Source organism: Loxodonta africana, chromosome 1 (genome assembly GCF_030014295.1).
Source record: "Loxodonta africana isolate mLoxAfr1 chromosome 1, mLoxAfr1.hap2, whole genome shotgun sequence".
Taxonomy (NCBI): Eukaryota; Metazoa; Chordata; class Mammalia; order Proboscidea; family Elephantidae; genus Loxodonta; species Loxodonta africana.
In genome coordinates this window covers 217,726,839-217,746,322 of record NC_087342.1, presented here as the reverse complement: position 1 = coordinate 217,746,322, position 19,484 = coordinate 217,726,839, and the positions used below count along the sequence as shown (strand labels likewise).

The following is a 19,484-nucleotide window of genomic DNA, read 5'->3' as shown; positions in this document are numbered from 1 at the left end:
AAAGCTATTTTTCACTTCCCCCGGTAACTATCTTTAGTTCTTAACACTCTTGCAAACCAGGAATGTGAGTATGGATTTATGGTTAGGCAACATGCAATTATCTCATGTGAGTTATGGGGGTGGGGAAGTCTATAAAGTCAATGCAAATGAAATCCTGAAGCATGACCACCATCAATATAGGCACTGAGGTCTGGTGACAAAGGCCTTATGATCCCTGAGACTTTTACGGCCTGGGCATTCTCGAGTAGAGCCAGTGAGCTATTTACATCTCGGTTTTTTTATAGAAAGGAATAGATGGAAAATTGAAACATTCTGGCCCTCGCACAAAAGATAATTAAAGCACCTAACCCTTGGCAGCTGAAGTAGGATACATTAGGAATTATCTGAAATTAATTGCTCTACTTTGAATGCAAATCTAGAATAATGAGAAGACATATTTTGGATAGGGTTTCTTGCTGAGTCTTCATACAAACACAAAAACCAGTTGTTGTCAATTCCAATTCATGGCAGCCCCATGTGTGTCAGAGTAGAACTGTGCTTGATTGGGTATTTGATGGCTGATATTTGGGAAGCAGATAGCCACCTCTTTCTTCTAAGATGCCTCCAGGTGGACTCAAACCCCCAACCTCTTGTTAGCTGTTTGCATCACCCAGGAATTCCACAAAAATACAAAGATGGGCTAAAGTCGGGGTAACAAGTTTCATATGCGTTAGGATTACAATCAAGTTCAAGCAAACTTTAGTGACAATGGTGGTCGGTTGTAGTATTCAATAGCATGTCCAGAAGTGGGTGTAGATAATAATACTGCTTCAGACAACTCTCCCCATTGCTGAATAGCCTGTCTTCACCTACAGCTCTCAGCAAACAGAGAAGTCACTCTTCGGAGCTTCTGGTAGATTGTGCTGTAAGCACAGTGAGCACATCTATTCCTGGCCCTTCATCCAACCAGGACAGGATGAATTTCTTTCTTAGCCATCTATGGGGAAATAGTTTGCTACGAAGTTAGTAATGTAAATGTGTACATAGCAGTCAAGGCTATGCGTATGTGTATGTGTGGGCGAATGTGTATAAAACTACTCTGATTTTAACTTCTGCATTAAAGTGTTAAGGAATCATGGTGGCGTAGTGGTCAAGAACCTGGCTGCTAACCAAAAGGTCAGTGGTTCGAACCCATCAGCCTCTCTGCAGGAGAAAGACGTGGCAGTCTGTTCCTGTAAAAACTGCAGTCTTGGAAATCCTATGGGACAGTTCTACTCTGTCCTATAGGGTCACTTTGAGTCGGAATCAACTCGATGGCAGCGGGTTTTCATTAAAGCACTAACTCCACCTGGGCAGGGCCTGTCCCTCTTCCTCCTTCACCTTTGCAACCTGAGCATCTAGTGCTACATAGCAAGTCCTCCACAAATGTCTCCTAAAGGAACAAAGAAATGCTAAAAAGATTACATCCTTGTACACCAATGTCCACTGCAGCACTGTTCACAACTGCCAAAATGTGGAAACAACCCGAGTGTCCATTAACAGATAAATGGATGAACAAAATGTGCTATATACATACAGCGGAATATTACTTAGTCATAAAGAGAAATGAAGTCCTGATACATGACACTACATGGATGACCCTCGGAAACATTATGCTGAGCGAAATAAGTCAGACACAAAAGGACAAGTACTGTACGATCCCACTTACATGAAATAGGAACATCTATAAAGAACAAAGATTATTAGTGGTTACCAAGGGTGGGAGGGAGGGAGAAAAAGGGAGTCTTTGCTTACGTGACACTGAATTTCTGTTAATGGTGGTAGAATAATTTGGAAACAGACTGGGGTGAGTGGTTGGTTTGGACAACACGATGAACGCAATCAATGTCCCCAAATAGTACATGTAAGAAATGTTGAATTGGCAGATGTTTTATATATATGTATATCTACCACCATAAAACAACAACAGTAATAATAAAGGGACGTCATGTCTAACACTTAAGATGTACCCATGTCATTCTGACAACTTACATGTGGTGATGGGTTTTGATTTATCCTCAGGAAAAGATCCAACAAACCAATATTTAATCATGTTTTCATGGTGGTTTGTTCAAAATGCAATAGTACTCAATTTGTCTTAACTTGCTTCTAAGTGAAACAAGCTTTTTTTCTTACAGTCCAAGTGTGTGAGGTTTAACTACAGTTCTGTTTCTCTTAATGGACAAAGTCTCGTAACCTCTCTCTTGACTCAGATGCTATTAATCAGGAGAGTACACAGTCTGATACTAAAGGCCCCACTATGGACAACTGGGCCTTTGTTTTTCCCCCTGACTTGGGTTTGAATTACATCAGCCCTGAGTTACTGTACTTATTCTTCATGATACTTTAGGTTCAGGATTTACATTTATATTATGTTGGTCTTTAAGACTTGGGGATAAGAAACTTAAAAGGCCCATTGAAAGTCATAGACATGGTTCTTTTGATTACCTCATAGTCCCAGGGCTCACTGCTGGCTAGCATAGAGCACGTTGATTATTATAAATGGTAACGTCTCAGTCTCCTTTACACAAAAGCAAACCAGGCAGGGCTTTCAAGTTAATAATCCTTTGGCTTTAGCTGCAATGGAAACATGGTGCTTCTTTCAGGAAAACAAGGACAAGAAGGTAGTAGGAGGGCTATATTTACTTCTGCTAAACCACCATTGTTGCTGAGATGCAGAGAAAGTTAGAGACTGAGTCTGTGATTACAAGACATAAAACACACTCTTAAAGAAGCCAGGAAGGACAAAAATCCCAATACAACTTTGTTCATTAAACATTTCTCAAACACACTACATGATCTGGACTCTCACTGGAGACACATGATAATTCAGCATTCTTTTCTTGCTCAGGGAACTCGTGATTTTCAAGGAGACCAACACATATACTATTAATTCTAATAGTCGAGGATAGCTGTTAGGCTTGATGTATAAAGCTGGTGAACAAAAGTGAAGAATAGAAAGCAGCTTCTGTTAATGGTGATAAAAAATTTGGAAATGGATAGTGGTGATGGTTGCAAAACATGATGACATAATGTCGCTGAATTGTATACACAAAAATGTTGAAATGGCAAATGTTTTGTCGTGTGTGTGTGTGTGTGTGTGTGTGTGTGTGTGTGTGTGTTCACCACAGCTGGAAAAACAAAAGGAATAGAAAGCAATAAACTACACTTGCGGTCAAGGAAGTGGCAGTTGGACTTCACCTTGAAAGACACAGAGCTTTAACATGATTGTGAGAAAAGATGCATGTTTTAAAAAGATGGCTTGTGGCTTGGATGGGGTGTGGATGGGAGGAGACAAGAGGCCAAAGACAGGGAGTTAGGGCTGCTTCCAAATTTTAAGGAAAATAATCTAATAAACCAACGAAACTGCTACATAATAGATGAAAAAGGGTTCTCCCTCCTTCCTGGTCCACACAGTTAGATCGTGGCACCATGAAATGTGTATTTGGAATTCTTAGTTTGAAAAGCACTATTTCACATTAAAACAGCATCCTCAATGTCATTAGTCATTGTTGTTGTTGCTGAGTGCTCTCCAGCTGATTCTGACTCATAGTGACCCCATATGACAGGAGAGACCTGCCCCATAGGATTTCCTGGGCTGTTATCTTTACGGGGGCAGATGGCCAGGTCTTTTCTCCCACAGAACCACTGGTGGGTTCAAACCACAGATCCTTCTGTTAGCAGCTCAGCCCCTAACGACTGCACCACCAGGGCCGCTAACAAAGTGCCCAGCAAATAGATATTTGTAGAAAGAAAGTTGCCATCAACCTGCTGTCATCAATTTAATTCTGACTCATAGCAACTCCATGTGTTACAAAGTCGAACTGCTCCGTAGGGTTTTAAACCAAAACCAAACTCACTGCCATCGAGCCAATTCTGACTCATATCAACCATACAGGACAGAGAAGAACTGTCCCATAAAGTTTCCAAGGCTGTAATCTTTACAGGAGCAGGCTGCCACATCTTTATCCACAGAATGGCTGGTGGGTACGAAGGCCAAACTTTCCATTAGCAGCTGAAGGCTTTAACTCCATCAGAGCTCCCCACAGGGTTTTAGGAAGGCACAAATGGGCTCCTTGTATGACTAAGTAAGGGGTTTTATAACAGGTCACCACATGAAATAAACACAATTATAGGTGAAAAGAATTCTAAAGGCCAAAACCATTGTAGGCTGCCACTCATTAACAGCGGTGGGTATGACACTCAAAGAGATGGCCAACTTACGTTGCAGTTTGATGAGCCGTCAAATGAGGGGTACGAACCATCTGGCCAGTCGGCAGGGTCCAACGCAGCTGACTGCCTGTGCTGGGCCTCGTACTCCTTGAGCTGCAATGAGAGGGCACTTGAAATGGAGGCAATGGCCAAGCATTGTCTATCGAGTGCAGATACAGAGCTTTGGACACCTTCTTCATGCCACTGTGGGTGACTACGTGTTGGCCAGAGGGGGTTTCCAAAACTGCAAGGAAGATACATTCCCTTCCCTGTGGGTTTTAATCTAAATCAAACCAACAGACACAAAGCTCTTTGTATTCTGTGTTCTAAAATGCCCTTGAGTCCTTCCCCTTCCCTGTTATTATCTGACCTCCAGCATCAAAAATCATCTTTCTCAGTTCAATTGTAAGTTCGAAAACAGAAAATATCTGTAGTTTGGCCTATGAATTACCTCTCCCGTGTGTGAGTCACAAACACACACTCCACTTTAGGAAGATACAATATGGCGGACTACAGGAATCTCAGTAAAGCCAAGATGGAAACTTGGAACTTATTTTTTGAAATCACATGCTTTTCTTGTTCAAAACTGCTTGAAGTTTACCAGTTCGATGTTATTGCCTAATGAATGTGACGGGGGTTTACTGGGAACCCTTGAGGATGGGGAGGAAGATAACAAGACATCTACAATATCTTCAGAGACATTTAAGTTTCGATTTAGATACTAGGTTCTAGTTTTTGAAAAACATAGGAAAGTAAATGAAATGATATAGAAAAGTTAGCAAATTTAATTTAGTAGAAATCGCTGAAGGGTGGTTCAGAATGGCAAGCGTGAGATGCTCTATGTGTGCTTTCGCTAAATGTGCAGAAAGTTAACTCCATGACTTAATAACAGTAAGACGTCACTGCATTAAAATTATTACAAAGCAGCTTCTATATATGAATTTAGATAGAGCATTGAACAAATCATGTTCCATGAACCCAAGTAACTAAAAAACAGAGACTAAATTGATAGCTCACATGGTGGGATCAGGACCGTCCTCGGCCACTAGAGCTCCGGGGGCTGAGGCAAAACAATCATTCCTGCAATTATCCCTCCAGGAAAAAGCCATTTTCCTGTTGTTTCGACCCAAGAAATTCTTTTCTTTTCTATACATACGTATGACAGGAGATGGCCAGGAGTAGCAGACACTATTAACAATTAAGAGCTTTCCGGCTCAGAGACCTTGGGCAAATTACTTAACTCCTCTGTGCCTCAGTTTCTCTGCTTGGAAAATAGGGATGATAATAAAATCTATCATGCAGAACTGTTATCAAAATTAAATAAGAGAATGTCGCAAAGCTCTTGGCACACTCAGTTTATACAATACAGTTATTATTATAGCATTATTAGGTTCACCTTGTAGTTTCAGACACATGAGAGATCAAAGTTAACACAAGCTCCAGGTGTTTGAACTTTTGCTATCAAGATATAAAAGATGTAAAAGATGAATATCATTTTAGTCTTTCTAATACGCTGTTGTCGTTAGGTGCTGTTGAGTCCATGTCGACTCATAGTGACCCTGTGTACAGCAGAATAAAAACACTGCCTAGTCCTGCACCATCCACACAATTGTTGCTATGTTTTGAGTCCATTGTTTGCAGCCACTGTGTCAACCCACTTTGTGAGAGTCTTCCTCTTTTTCACTGGCCCTCTACTATTCCAAGCATAATGCCTTTCTCCAGGGAATGGTCCAAAGTACATGAGACGAAGTCTTGCCATCCTTGCTTCTAAGGAGCGTTCTGGCTGTACTTCCTCCAAGACAGACTTGTTCTTTCTTCCGCCAGCACATAGTATATTCAATATTCTTCCCAAACACCATAATTCAAAGGCACCAGTTCTTCTTCGGTTTTCCTTATACGTTACTAATACGTTAGGGGCACTAATGCTGTCCTAATCTTTACAGTATATTTATGTTACGTACTAGAATGCTCTTTGCTTTTGAACATATTGGCTTTTGAGATGCTACATTCTCCCTGTATGATAGGGAATCACTGCCAGTTGGATTATGGGATTATCATTTGTCTTCTCCAGTTATCTACTCCCTTAGCCCCAACTCCTAAAAGTCGCTAATGAAACTTCCTCTTTAAGGAAACTAGATACAATCATAAACAGACTTAATGTTTTTCTTCTGCTCTCTGTCTGTCTCCATCATCTCCTTTGGGTCCTAAAAGGACATGTGCTTCTTCTGATATAGACTCAAATTTTGCCACTTAGTAACTACTCTTTTTTAATGATCCTAATTTCAAAATGCTATGTGTTTTTGAAGTTACCAAACAGGATCTCTAAAATTTTCTAAAAGTGCCTTTCACAGGGAAATACCAAATTGGTTAGTATGTATATAACTACATTTTTATTTTCCACTTTGGTCCAAAGAAGTTTTGCTTTAATTATTGTCTCATGAAGAATTGGCAATTTCTGATTTCCATTTGAGAATTGATTGATTTTAAAACAAGCTTACAGAGGATTAGTTTAATTCCAGAAGTACCAAAATAATGACATTTTAAAGTATCTGTGTGCATATGTGTGAGTCTGGATATCTCAGGAGGAATACTCTCCTCTCATCCTGTTTTCCCTGGTCTCCTAGTTTTCTCCTAGTTGAAGTCCATGACATTATTCTCAGAGGAATGGCCATTCTTAGCAGATAAACGCTTATCCTATCATAAAGACTGCTAGAGAAAGAGATTCTAGAATGTTCCGGTTTCTACTAGTGCTTACTGTAAAGAACATGTATGGTCTGCCTAATCTAAATCCCCTCCAGCTGCAATTTTCATTTATTTCCGTCTATTCTGTGCTCAGTAGAGATTAAAACAAAACAAAACACTCTTCAGTACATCCTGTTTAATAACCTTTCATATACTTGAAGACAGTGATTCAGCTCGTTTCCACTTCTCTGAAATAAATCCTTTCCAACGTCTCCTCAGGGGACCTATTAAAAATGCCCTCAATCACTTTGTTGCCCTCCTATGGATGCTCTCCACAAGCCTCTTAATGTGTCTAGATCTCTGTGATTGATGCAGAATAGCTGCTACAAGGCAATGATTCAATAATACTCACAGGTTCCCAGTTCATAATCTGGACTCTGGTGTACCAGATGCCCAGACCCCTTCAGAAGCTGTTCACCTGCCCACCTACCCCCACCCCCTCACCGCCCACTGCAGGTGTGGGCTCACATCTATGCCACTGCCCGTGGCTCACAGGCACTGCCTTCCCAGGCTTCTCCCCCTCCCCAATCAGCTTTTAGCTTCCTCCACTCCAGCAGGACAAACCCTGCAATGCAATTCAGCCTCCAGAGTTCCCCATTCCCTGTGGGATCAGGCTGTGGCTAGACTTCTCTGATCCCACACATCTGTCCGGCTCCTTCCTCTGCCTTCTCCTGCTGCACCCCCTCACTCAGTGGTTTCTCTGGAGAGCCATCCTTCAGTAAATCACTTGCACAAAAATCCCCGTCTCAGGCTCTGCCTCTAGGGAACCTAGCTGACCTAAGCCACCTGGCATTAAGAAAAGGTCACAGTGCCAAAAGGGCAGTCAAGTTCATGACAAACAACATCACTGCTTTTTTATTTTGCAGTGCAACAGTGACTCAGCCACAAATTGCTTTTTTTTTTTAATTTTTTTAAAACTACTGAGGTTTAGAGTCAGGTATACCAATCAATCGAGTTTGCTTGTCACTGTCTCAAGGTTTTAGACCTTCAAGGTTCTGCTTTACGGTAAAGTTATGATTAATTCAACGATTCTGCTTTCAGCGATTTGAAAGCTTTCGTTAGTTTCAAGACACACCTAACTTAGCCTTGACTACACAGTGCTGAACCAAGCGTTCACAGTGAACTTCCAAGGGTGAATCCATCAACCACAAACCAGGAAATCTCTTAATTAAATTGCTCTTTCCCTACCATAAATGCTACCTCAGGGTCTTAAAGGCTAATCTGGCTTCTTTTAGTGCCCAATTCAGAGCAAAAAAACAAACGAGCAAAATGACACAATAGATGGTAATTCATATCTACTTAGAAGTAAAATTTTAAGGTATAACTAACATTTAACCTTTGAGTTATTATTCAAAATTAGGTTTGCGATGCGTCTTATAAAACTGATATTTATAAGGTGTATAACATATTTAATTTTCTTTGATTTTCATTTACTATTTTGTGTAATTTATTACATTCTTATCAATATTTTTACAACACTTATGAATTTCGCAATGGCAGTTACAGGGGCTTTTTCCTCATTAATGTGGGCCACAGATCAAAAATATCTGCGTTTGCTGCATTCGTTTAACATGGTAAGTTCACCTCATGATGCTTCCATTAACTAAATAGGATGGAATAAATATCAAATCTGATAATTTTGGAAGCCCTGGTGGTGCAGGGGATAAGAGCTTGGCTGCTAATCAAAAGGTTGGCAGTTTGAATCCACCAGCTGCTCCTTGCAAACCCTATGGGGCAGTTCTACTCTGTACTATAGGGTAGCCATGAGTCGGAATCCACTAGACATATGGTAACGGGTTTGTTTTTTTTTAATAGCTTTTGATGCTCCACAACATTTTTATTTTTCTGCATATGGAAATTCAATTTTCCCAGCACCATGTCTTGAAGAAACTATTTCTTCCCCATTTAATGGACTTACCACCCTTGCGGAAAATCAGTTGACCATACCCGTACCCGTTGCCATCGAGTCAATTCTGACTCATAACGACCCTATAAGACAGAGTAGAACTGCCCCACAGGGTTTCAAATACTGTCAATATTGATGCAAACAGACTGCCACATCTTTCTCTCGTAGGCGGCCAGTGGGTTCAAACAGCTGACCTTTCAGATGGCAGCTGAGCGCTTAACCACTGCACCACCACGGCTCCTAATCCCAACACCTTTTTAAATGTAAAGGAGTCAAGTCGCCTCATATGCCAACCAAGTATTTGCAAGCTTACCCTAGCAAGCGCCTCCTCAATGGTGATCATCTTTTCTTTGACCATCATCATGAGCTGAATCCGCTCCTCGTCACTCATTGTTATCTCACTTGCAACATAACCAACATCTTCTCCTAGAGATGGAAGACAAAGAGTAATAAGAATAAAAACGAGTAAGATGAAACAGAACACTGATTCTGGAAGTCTATCATCACGGGCTGGAGAAGGATGCTATTTGGGGGCACCGTCTTGCACTGTATGCTACTATGGGGCAACGGGGTAGCAGTAATGCTGCTCTTTAGGAAGCCAATACTAGTTGCTGTTGGGTTGATTGTAACAGCACTTCATGGAGTTTTCATGGCTATGACCTTTCTGAAGCAAACCGTCAGGACTTTCTTCAGAGGCCCCTCTCAGTGCATTTGAACCGCTAACGTTTTGGTTAGTAGCCCAACACTTAACCATTTGTGCCACCCAGCAACCACAGGAAGTCAATGAACTCATCTAATTTGGGAAATAGGCTTCAAGAAGACATAAATGCTACAGTAGAAACAGATCCTTCCAAATAATCAGGGCTTTTGTGATGGAGGATCTAGGGGAGGCATTTTAGAAGAATATTGACAGGGAATTCCTAGTTATGGGGTGGGGCCACAGATCTAACGTAAAAACTCAACTAAATCTGACAACCATTCCAAGATTCCTTAGGCTGAGTCTTCTCTATGCCCTTCCATTTGTCGCATGAAAGAGAAGAAGACATTTTTGCAGGGGAGTAGGAAGAAATCCTCTATCATAACAGAGGAAGGGAACGCCACAGTCAAGTGCAAAACAAACCTATAGTCTGGTCAACCCCCAGACTCCTACTAAGCCATTATGCAGTTGTTGCCTGGAGGATGACGCGAATAAATAAAGTCACAGATATAAAGCATTTTGAGTTCACTAAAGAGGGTCGCTATGGTTAGGTTAAAGAGAAGGTGATATACATGTATGTATCTGAAAGTATTCCCATCATAATATGCTTCCAAACTGTTAGGGAGGGATATGTGTTTCCAACTCGAAACTGAAGGCAGCCAGAATTGCAAGGAAGCGTGAATTCTCCTGTGAGGTTCCTTCTAAAGTGCTTCCCTGCGAAGCAAACAGATTGCCGTCACCTCTAATATATGTGAGCCATGCTGGCCAACTGCATCTTAGGTCGGTCAGTGTGTGGGGAAGGATATGTCAGGGAAAGTTTCCTGTAATACACAGACTGGCAATATGCCCGTATTCTAGGCCCTCATCCTTCTCCTTCAGCCTTGTCTTTCTCACACATATTTTACTACCTTCCGATGTCATTAGGATGCTCGGCTATGTCTTAATCTGCCCTTGGTGGATAGGGACAGCGTAAAGAGGCTGCCTGCAGACTGAGAGCAGCACACTTCTGTCAGGGTCTACCTTGGAATTTATGATCCTCTGTGTCTAGGGAAGGATTACCCAATAAGCAAGGTACGTATGGGCTTACTTGTGTTTACTTATCTGTAGTGCTCAATTTTACCTGTTTTTCACCACATCAAAGATGTATGCTTACTGGTTAACCTGCCCCTGGGAGGGGGTGAGAGGGAATTAATTGGGTTTATAAAAAATTCACATGAGCTGCTAAATTATTGCCTTCCTCTTGCCTCCCTTTCTCCCTTACTTCCTCCTGCTCGCTCTTCTCTCCCTTCCTTTCTAAATAAGACTTTGTTAGAATCCAAGGTTTATTTTGAATCACAAGTGATCCCAGGCCTGTACGAAAAGGGAAAACTGGGAATGTTTAAGAACAACCCCCTTGAATCAGGACAACTAAAAAAATAACCACGGCGTGTGTTGCCAAGGCACCCAGGTGTACAACTGGTCTGTCTGCTGTCCAAATCTACTTCTCTCATTTCCATGTGTCTAAATAATTGGAGACGCATTCCAAGCAGGGAAGAACAGTAAGGTTTTGTAAAGGAAAATAAGTCATGCCACTGATGAGCGAGGGACTGACAATTTTCCTCTAATGATAACCTTATTCAGCTGGTCTAGAATTGGGATGTGGGTTTGCTTGGCTGCTTCTCTGAATACCAGTGAAACATAAATTATATAACTGGGCCTCAAAGGGATGGTGTATTTACTTACTATACAAACAACAACAAAAGACCCAGCCAAGGGGAGGGCAGAATACCCTTTACAAAGCAGCCTGGGCAATCTCCCATGATGTCAGGACCATGAGAGTTTCCAGGGGCAACAACCCCGTGACTGTCCCAGTGACAGAAGACCATCAAAAGTTCAGATGATTCACGGGCCCCAAGAGGTGGTGGTGGGATGGGAGGAGGACCCCAAATAACAAAATGCTTAAACTTTCTGGACTCCTTTCAGTTAGATCTTGGTATGGTAAGAGTGAAGATCTTCCTGAGGTTGGTTTGGCTGAGAAAACAAAAGATTGGTCTTTGCTGTCGGTTCTATGAAAAGGAGGGATGGAGAACTCTTTCTATTTTGTTTTCTTTGGTTAAAATAAAAAAGAACTGGGAGGCAGTCTTAAAATAATGATAGGAATCTCAGAAAAGCCGAACATTTTACGGGCACATGTAATGAGTTATTCTAACTTGCAGCATCCGTTCAGATTCGTGGCACAGGCTTCTTAACATTTTAGAGCTAAAAGGCCCTACTGTCTGCCAGCTGTGTCACTGTACCTTTTGAAGTCTGTCTCATTATTCCTCTCTGGTTCTTTCGGAAGTTCTGCCAGAAATACTTATTTTTCTTCTTCCAATCTCCTTTTCCTTTAAAAAAAAAAAAAAGAAAAGGCACAAGCAATAAATTCATTAATAACAAAAGTAGCCTCTTCCTTATAATTCAAAGCTAGTAAGAATACTTTGATTTCACAAAAAAGGACGGTTTTTCTTTTTTGGTTTGGGAAAGACTGAGAAACGCCTATAAAAGTTATTTAAAAGAAATGCAAATTTCCTACTAGCAAGAAATGGTAGAGTGGGGTTAAGATGAGAAATAAAGAGACATCAAAAAGGCAGACACAACATACATTCTTCCATTCGCTTTGATGTTTGTTTAACTAGTAGGCCTAATGCGACTTTGTTTTGTGGTGTATTTTCCCCCTTGGGTCTCAGCCACATTTCATCTCAACTACACCCAAATAGGACACTGTAAGAAGTTGACTCTGTTTTGTTTCTCCTATTTTGTTCACCTACCGTTGGCTTATTTCTGTGACTCCAGATTTAATGAGATGACAGTATGGTTGGTATGCCGTGAACCCATTGGTCAACGGGCCAATACAGCTGGTTCCACAGGTTTGTGGGGTTTACCTGGGCGGTTCCTTCATGGTGTGCACTTGGCATGGGTCTAGCTATGGCATGGGTGCAGCATGATTTCCATCTCTCTGACATTCAGGCTACCTGGTGACCTACCTACAACTTGTTCAGGGCAAAATTACAAGAAAAACAGATTGCCATCCTGTTGTAACATCCCCAACTAGGTCCTTATCCCCCAGGCCCACACCTTTGACCCCTGCCTTCCTTCTCAAACTATCCTGGGTAACTTCCAAGTGAAAACAAATTCACTGTTGTAACCAGACATTTTTAATATGTGGTAGGGGTCTGGTCATCAACAATATGTAATACCTTTTAAAAAGCAAAGGAAAAGGAGGCAATAAGCAAAATGAAAGGCTAGAGCAGTCCTCTATTCTTTAAAGATAAAAAGCAGCAGCTATATGTACCATGATGCCGACTTGGCACAATCAAGCAGGAGGCTGAGTCACCATGTGGTGTCTGGTTGCTTTGATACCACTGGAAACAGGGCTGAGCGGAGAGATGCATGTTGGTTTCCATAGTCTAGACTGGTGGTGCCAAGCACTACTGCATGAAACAGACATGTGGACACCCCTTCCAGGGTGCTCCCTGGCTGGAGAGGGTATCATTTGTCAAAACAGGATGCCCTCATTTAAGCTCTGACAACCCCAGAGCTATGGGAATGAAACCAGAGCTGGGTCACCTGAGACTTCTTATGGTCTCAGAATCTTGAAGGCCAACATGATGGCACCTGCTGCCTTTGGAATAAGCCCTAAATTAATGCCAACAACCAATGGTTAAAACAGAAATAGAGTGATAACTAGTTCAACGTTTCTCTGGAGCAGTTTGAGATGATAATGTATCTCTTTGAGTGTAAGCTACTGCACCCACCCTTTTGCCTTTCGATGTTTCTGAAAAGGAGATGTAGCTTAAAAATAAATGGTAACAGCTAACATTGACTCAGCACTTACTGTATATAGGCACTTTGCTATTCAATGGCATATCTCAATTAATATTCACAATGAACATATGAGGTACTATTGTTCCCATTTAGTAGACGAAAAAACTGAGGCTTAGAGAGATAAGTGACTTGCCCAAGGTTCTAACTATTAAGTTGACAAAGTCATGATTCAAGCCCAAATAGCCTGATTTGAGTGTCTGCACTCCTAATCACCATCACCTTGCCAGGTTTCCCATCTACTCTCTAAGCCCAACAGAAAAGCTGTTATTATGGTGAAAGAAAAACTGCATTGACTAAGGGTAGGGCTGCACAACCGACGGCTATAGTAACTGTCAGTAAGTTGTACGCCTGTAAAAAATTGAATTGGCAAAAGTTATGTGATAGTTACATTTACAACAATGACAAAAAAAAAAAAAAAGGTAGAAACTGAGGCTACTTAGTTACAACCAAAAACCTCATAGGATTTGGTTCCTTGGTTTGGAGGTTTAGGGTCATGGTTTCATGGGACATCCCCAGGTAATTGGTCTAATAATGTGTTTAGTGCTTCTGTTCTACCTCCTAGTTTGTTGCCTAGTGCCTGGGGTCTTAAAAGCTTGTAAATGGCTATCCAAAAAAAAAAACATCCAAGGCACAACAATTGGTCTTTAGTCACCTGGAGCACTAGAGGAAGTAGGGGAGTCAGGAATAGGAGTAAGATATGGAATGTATGGCTAATTACCTCCATGAATAACTGCATCCTCTGCCATCAGACCAGACCTGGATGGTGCCCAGCTACTGTTACTTAATATTTCGACCAAAGATTCTATAGAAGAATTCTGATCAAAAGGGGCAAAGTGCAGAACAGAATTTAAAATGCTCATGGACTCCAAACTTTCTGGAGCCATAGAGGCTAGATGGGCCCCAGAAACTATTGCTCTGAGATAATCTTTAAACTCTCAACCAAAAATATTTCCTGAAGCCTTCTTAAAAACAAATAATAGTCTAGTTTAACTAGTAAAAAATGTTTGCCTTGAGTATTATGCTCTTTTAAGAACTATCTAAATAGGATCAAAGTGACAATACCATCTCAAAAGATTAGATAGGAGCTTTAGGGGGCAGTGAGTTTATATTAATAGAGGAGGAGCAACTTAGAAAAGGAGGGTGAGAATGGTTGCACAACTTGAAGAATGTAGTCAACGTCACCGAATTTTACATGTAGATATTGTTGACTTGGTACGTTTTGCTGTGTATATTCTCAAAAACAACAAAATATTAAAAAAAGAAAATATATATAAAGGAAAATAAAAAAGAAAAGCTGTTAGTAAATCAACAGTCAATTATAGAAATGTAAAAATATATGTACTTCTTGAAAAAAAACACCCATTGCCGTTGAGTTGATTTCAACTCACAGCGACCCTATAGGACAGAGTAGAACTGTCCCATAGGGTCTCCAAGGAGCAGTGGTTGGTGGATTCCAACTGCCAACCTTTGGGTTTACAGCCATAGTTCTTAACCACTGTGTCCCCAGGGCTTCTGCACCACCATAAACCCCAAAACCCACTGCTGTTGAGTCGGTTCCGACTCATACAGTGTAGAAAGCTTTAATTGACCCAAATCAAATTGATCTAAAATTTTGATTCAAAAATTTCAAATCTATGGATTTGTCCTAAGGACATGATGAGGGATAAACACGAGGATTTTTTCAGCAGCATCATTCGTCAGTGACAGCAAAAAAATTACAAACAACTTAAATGCCCAACAAACAAGATTTGTTAATTAAATTATAGCACATTCAATATGATGAATAATACACGAACTTAGAAATTGTACTATAAAGACTATTGAATCGTGGGAAAATGTTTATGACACATCCAATTGAAAAAAATTATAAAGTGAGTATGATCCCAATTACGCTTTTTTTTTTTTTTTTTTAAATAACCATACATACCAAACGGAGAGAGAGAGAAACACAGAAAGAGAAAGGAAAGTTGTACATAAAAATCTTAACGGTATTTATTGCTGGGTGAAAGAATTCTTTGTGAATTTTGTATTTACATGTATTTGTTTTCTACAAAGTATGAAAAGAAAATAATTATTTAAATCGTTAAGCCAAGAAAAGTGGTACTGACCTACAGAGCCGTCTTCTGAGTTTGATTTATGAAGAGGATTCCTAGAAAGGGAGGGGAAAAAAAGGTCAGATTACTAGAGAGCAATGTCTTCATGGGAGAACTGAAAAATCCTCCTAACTAGTTGGACTCAGCATTAACACTACTTAACAGAGCCAGGGAAATTTTTACAGGATATTTACTGCTGCCTGCCTAGAAACAGACACATGTGCCATTTGTCAACATTTCTGAAGAACCCACTCCAGGGAAATACCTGTATTAAATGAAGAGAATGGACTTCACTTGATGAGCACTAAAGTACCTTCCACTTCTGTGAACTATTAACTACAAGCGAAGTTGCTGCCATGGAGAAGTCTCTTGTGTTAAGAGGGAAAGAAAAGGAAAATAATAATGAGAATATAGATCCAGCATCACAAACACAAAGGCTGCTGGGGTGAATGAAGTGGTCGGCTGCAAAAAATAAATAAGAGCAGAAGGGAGACTCAAGAAAAGAGGAGATGGCATGGCCCAGACAGCGGGGTTCCAGTTGCTGCCAACTGGCAAGTGTGATGTGCATGTTGCTAGATCTTCCGTTGTCCAAAGAGAAGCCAGAAATCTACATTTTTTATACGAGCACTCCACACTTTTAAGTGACGGCAAACAACTCAATGTTTTTAAAACATGTCCAACTTTATCAATACATGTCTGAGTACCACATTTGGTCCACCCCCCCACCCTTGGCTGCCATTTTGTGATCCTGACAGATGAACCCAAACAACTGGAAAAGAGTACACAGCCCAAAACCAATTAATTAATCATTTCTCCAGAAAACATATAGGCAAATACCAGCTTAATGCAAGAAGACTGGGAAACTAAGGAAAGGAAAAGTTGGTTACGTCAAAAAGGGAAAAGTAAAGTTTGGAGCAAAATCTTAAATTAGGTAGCTCCAAAGCCCAGAGAGCAAGTTAGTATGCTTGGGCTTGCTGACGAGGAAAACGAGAAAGAAGGAACCCACATCAGAAGAAGAGATAAGCATCATTATCAGAAGAACAGACATCTGAATCTTCACTACAAGAAGATTATTGTATTATTATGCACGAGATACATGAATGAAGAAATGAAACTCAAGAGTTTGACTGAGGGGGAAGACAAACACAAACAAAAAAGTACATGCAAAGAAGAAGAGGAAGGGGGGCACATGCAATGTGCTTAGAACCTCAGATGTATGGGAATTGCAAATAGGCAGCAGAGAGCAGATGGCTGGAGATTGAGGGAAGGAAATCTTCAAAGAGAAATAATGTTCAAACTAAGGCTTGGATTCTTAATTTTTTTTTGTAAAAAAATTTACTCTGTAGTACTTTGAACTCAAACCCATGGTGACATGTATCAGTCCACCTTACTGCACCATGCTTTCTGCAGATGGGCACTTAACAGAAAGGAAGCCCCAGGTTTATTTTTATACTCATTCTAAGGACTAGGCAAGTCCTGAACTAATTTGTAAAGACTCAATATATCAAATACCCTTAGGTCTTGATAAGGCTAGCTAGCTATATAATAAATTTAAAACATAGATGTGAACTTTCACTTTTTCTAGGAGAAAGATTTTCATGGGAAAATGGTCTAAAGAAACATAACTTTCTTTTAGACTTTACAGTTCTTTAGACTTAGAATAAGAAACCTTGTGTTGTAAGGAATTTTACCACTTAATCCCAATCCCAATTCTATAGGAAACTGAGGAAACGGCCCACAGTTCTGTGGCTAATTAGGGGCAGACCAGGGACCATGCATGCCCAGCCTTTTTTCCAGTATATGCCTCATCTTCCCTAGTCTGGAGAAAATGTCAAAGGCTCACTTCTATTCTTCTAATCCATTTTTAATTATTTCTGCCAAATGAGAACATCCAACACCATTAAAATATTTCAGAACTTACACCGCAGAAAAAGGTAAGTTCTCACTCCTACACAGCTATCGCAGCATCTAATTGTATTTTCCTCTCTAAAATGCTGACATACAATGTTTTCCTTATTTTTATCTGTCTTCAAATCATCACACATTTCGAATTGTTTATCCTTGGGTTTGGACTTTGGCTCTGTCCTGGTTGTCGCTTGCATTTTCCAAGGAAGCCAGCAGAGGGCACTGTAGTTTCTTCATTCATCTTGCTGGGGTGAAAACAATTTGTCTAGCGTTTTTTTTTTTTAAAAAAAATCTCATTCACAATCTAGGTACTGGCCAAAGAATAACAAGCCAATGTTTCATAAGAGTGTGAGACTCCCCCACTCAGTTTTCAAAGGGGGAAGACGACACCGTATGAAGTTTAATTTCGACGCGGTGAATTGTCCCAGCAAACAGAAGCTGGCAGAGCAGTGATGCGAAATGGCATCTCCTTTCTCCTTGAGACTGATTAGAAATTTCATCCAGCAGGGGCAGAAATCGATGATGTAACCAAAATCCAAACAGGGATGGCAGCAGGTGGAAGGGGCTAGTTACTGATCTCCTGGTGGAGAAAATTAACGCTCAGAAGTCGGCTCCAAAGAGGCCCCCTGGTAGAACGTCCCTCTTCTAACCAGCCTCAGGCCTGAGAATGGCAGGTGCTGGGAGCAGGTTTGTCACCCTTTTCTATCCATCAGTTTCACTGTTTAGGGGGTGAAAGGAGTGGGAACTTCAGCGTGGATTTTGATGACTAGGAAGCAATAATTACCATTCTGGGGCACTTTGGAAAGTCTATTATGTATTTAGTAATCATCAAGTATTGCCTTTAAAATTTGAACTCAAACTTAACAAATACCCCTTCCTCAATAACTACTATCAGACCCAAAAACTGATTGAGTGTAAACATTTTTCCTCGTAAAACCCCATCGTTGTCAAGTCGATTTCGACTTAAAACAACCCTACAGGACAGAGTAAAACTGCCCCTCCGGGTTTCCAAGGAGTGGTTGATGGATTCGAACAGTCAGCCTTTGGGTTAGCGGTTGAGCTCGTAACCACTCCCCCACCAGGGCTCCAAACATTTTGACTCAGGATCCTTAAAATCCTTTAGCCTTCCCTGAAAGCAAAATTCACTTGAGAAAATTCCTAAATTAAGGAAATTGTGAATTAGATCAGAGAAGCAATTTAAGAGACAGCAGCCCTTTTGTCCTCCTTCTCTTTTGTAGCAAGTTCTTTGTTAAATTGCTTGTTTATTCATTCATTCATTCAGCTTTTCTTTCTTTCAATAAATATTGATTCAGTTCCCAGTACGAGTCAGGCATCCTGGGAGGCACTGAGAACACATAAGCAAGACAGATAAGATCCCTGCTCCCCTGGAGCTCTGAGAGGGAGAGAAGCTGGGTAATGCTAAGAGTCAAGGAGTGGGGGCTGGTCAGAGAAGTCCTCTTTGAAAAGGTGACATTTGAGCAGAGACCTCAATGATGAGCTGGTTTGCCATTCATGGGCAGGCCTGGGTGGAGTAGGAGGGGAGGAAATGAAGGTCTCTTTTGGGCATGTTAAGTTTAAGGTGCTAATTAAACACCCATGTGGAGATATCAAGGCAACAGTTGAACACAGTCTAGAGCTCAGGGGAGTTGTTGATGGCTAGAGATAAAAATCTGGAAGTCATCTGCGTATTTAAAGCTATGAGGCCAGCCTGCCTACCTCCTAGTTTATTGAGCAGTGCCTGGGGTCTTAAAAAGTTTGCAAGCAGCCATTTAAGGTATGGGCAGTACCTGGTTACAAACATCCAACTTATGTAGAACCTGTAGTTATGAACCCAAAAAGCCCATTGCCATCAAGCTGATTCTGACTCATAGTGACCCTATAGGAAAGAATAGAACTGCCCCATAGAGTTTCCAAAGAGCGCACGGTGGATTCAAACTTTTGGTTAGCCGATGTAGCTCTTAACCACTACACCACCAGGGTTTCCAGTTACGAACCAGCCCCTGTAAAGCCTATTACAAGTTCGAGGTACGTAACAATGGTTCATAACAACAAACAGGTACTATTTTGC

The 19,484-nt window shown here is 40.9% G+C and overlaps 1 protein-coding gene across 2 annotated transcripts in view; it reads right to left on the bottom strand.

The window, feature by feature from the left end:
- SASH1 (SAM and SH3 domain containing 1) overlaps positions 1-19,484 on the bottom strand; it is a 310,621-nt gene that overhangs the window by 70,369 nt on the left and 220,768 nt on the right. For both annotated transcript variants that reach the window (XM_010587065.2, XM_003404407.4), the window contains exons 5-8: positions 15,527-15,567; positions 11,852-11,938; positions 9,192-9,304; positions 4,243-4,344 (exon numbers count right to left, since the gene is read on the bottom strand). In XM_010587065.2, the coding sequence (XP_010585367.2) occupies positions 4,243-4,344; positions 9,192-9,304; positions 11,852-11,938; positions 15,527-15,567 (343 nt within the window). The remainder of the gene's footprint in view (positions 1-4,242; positions 4,345-9,191; positions 9,305-11,851; positions 11,939-15,526; positions 15,568-19,484) is intronic.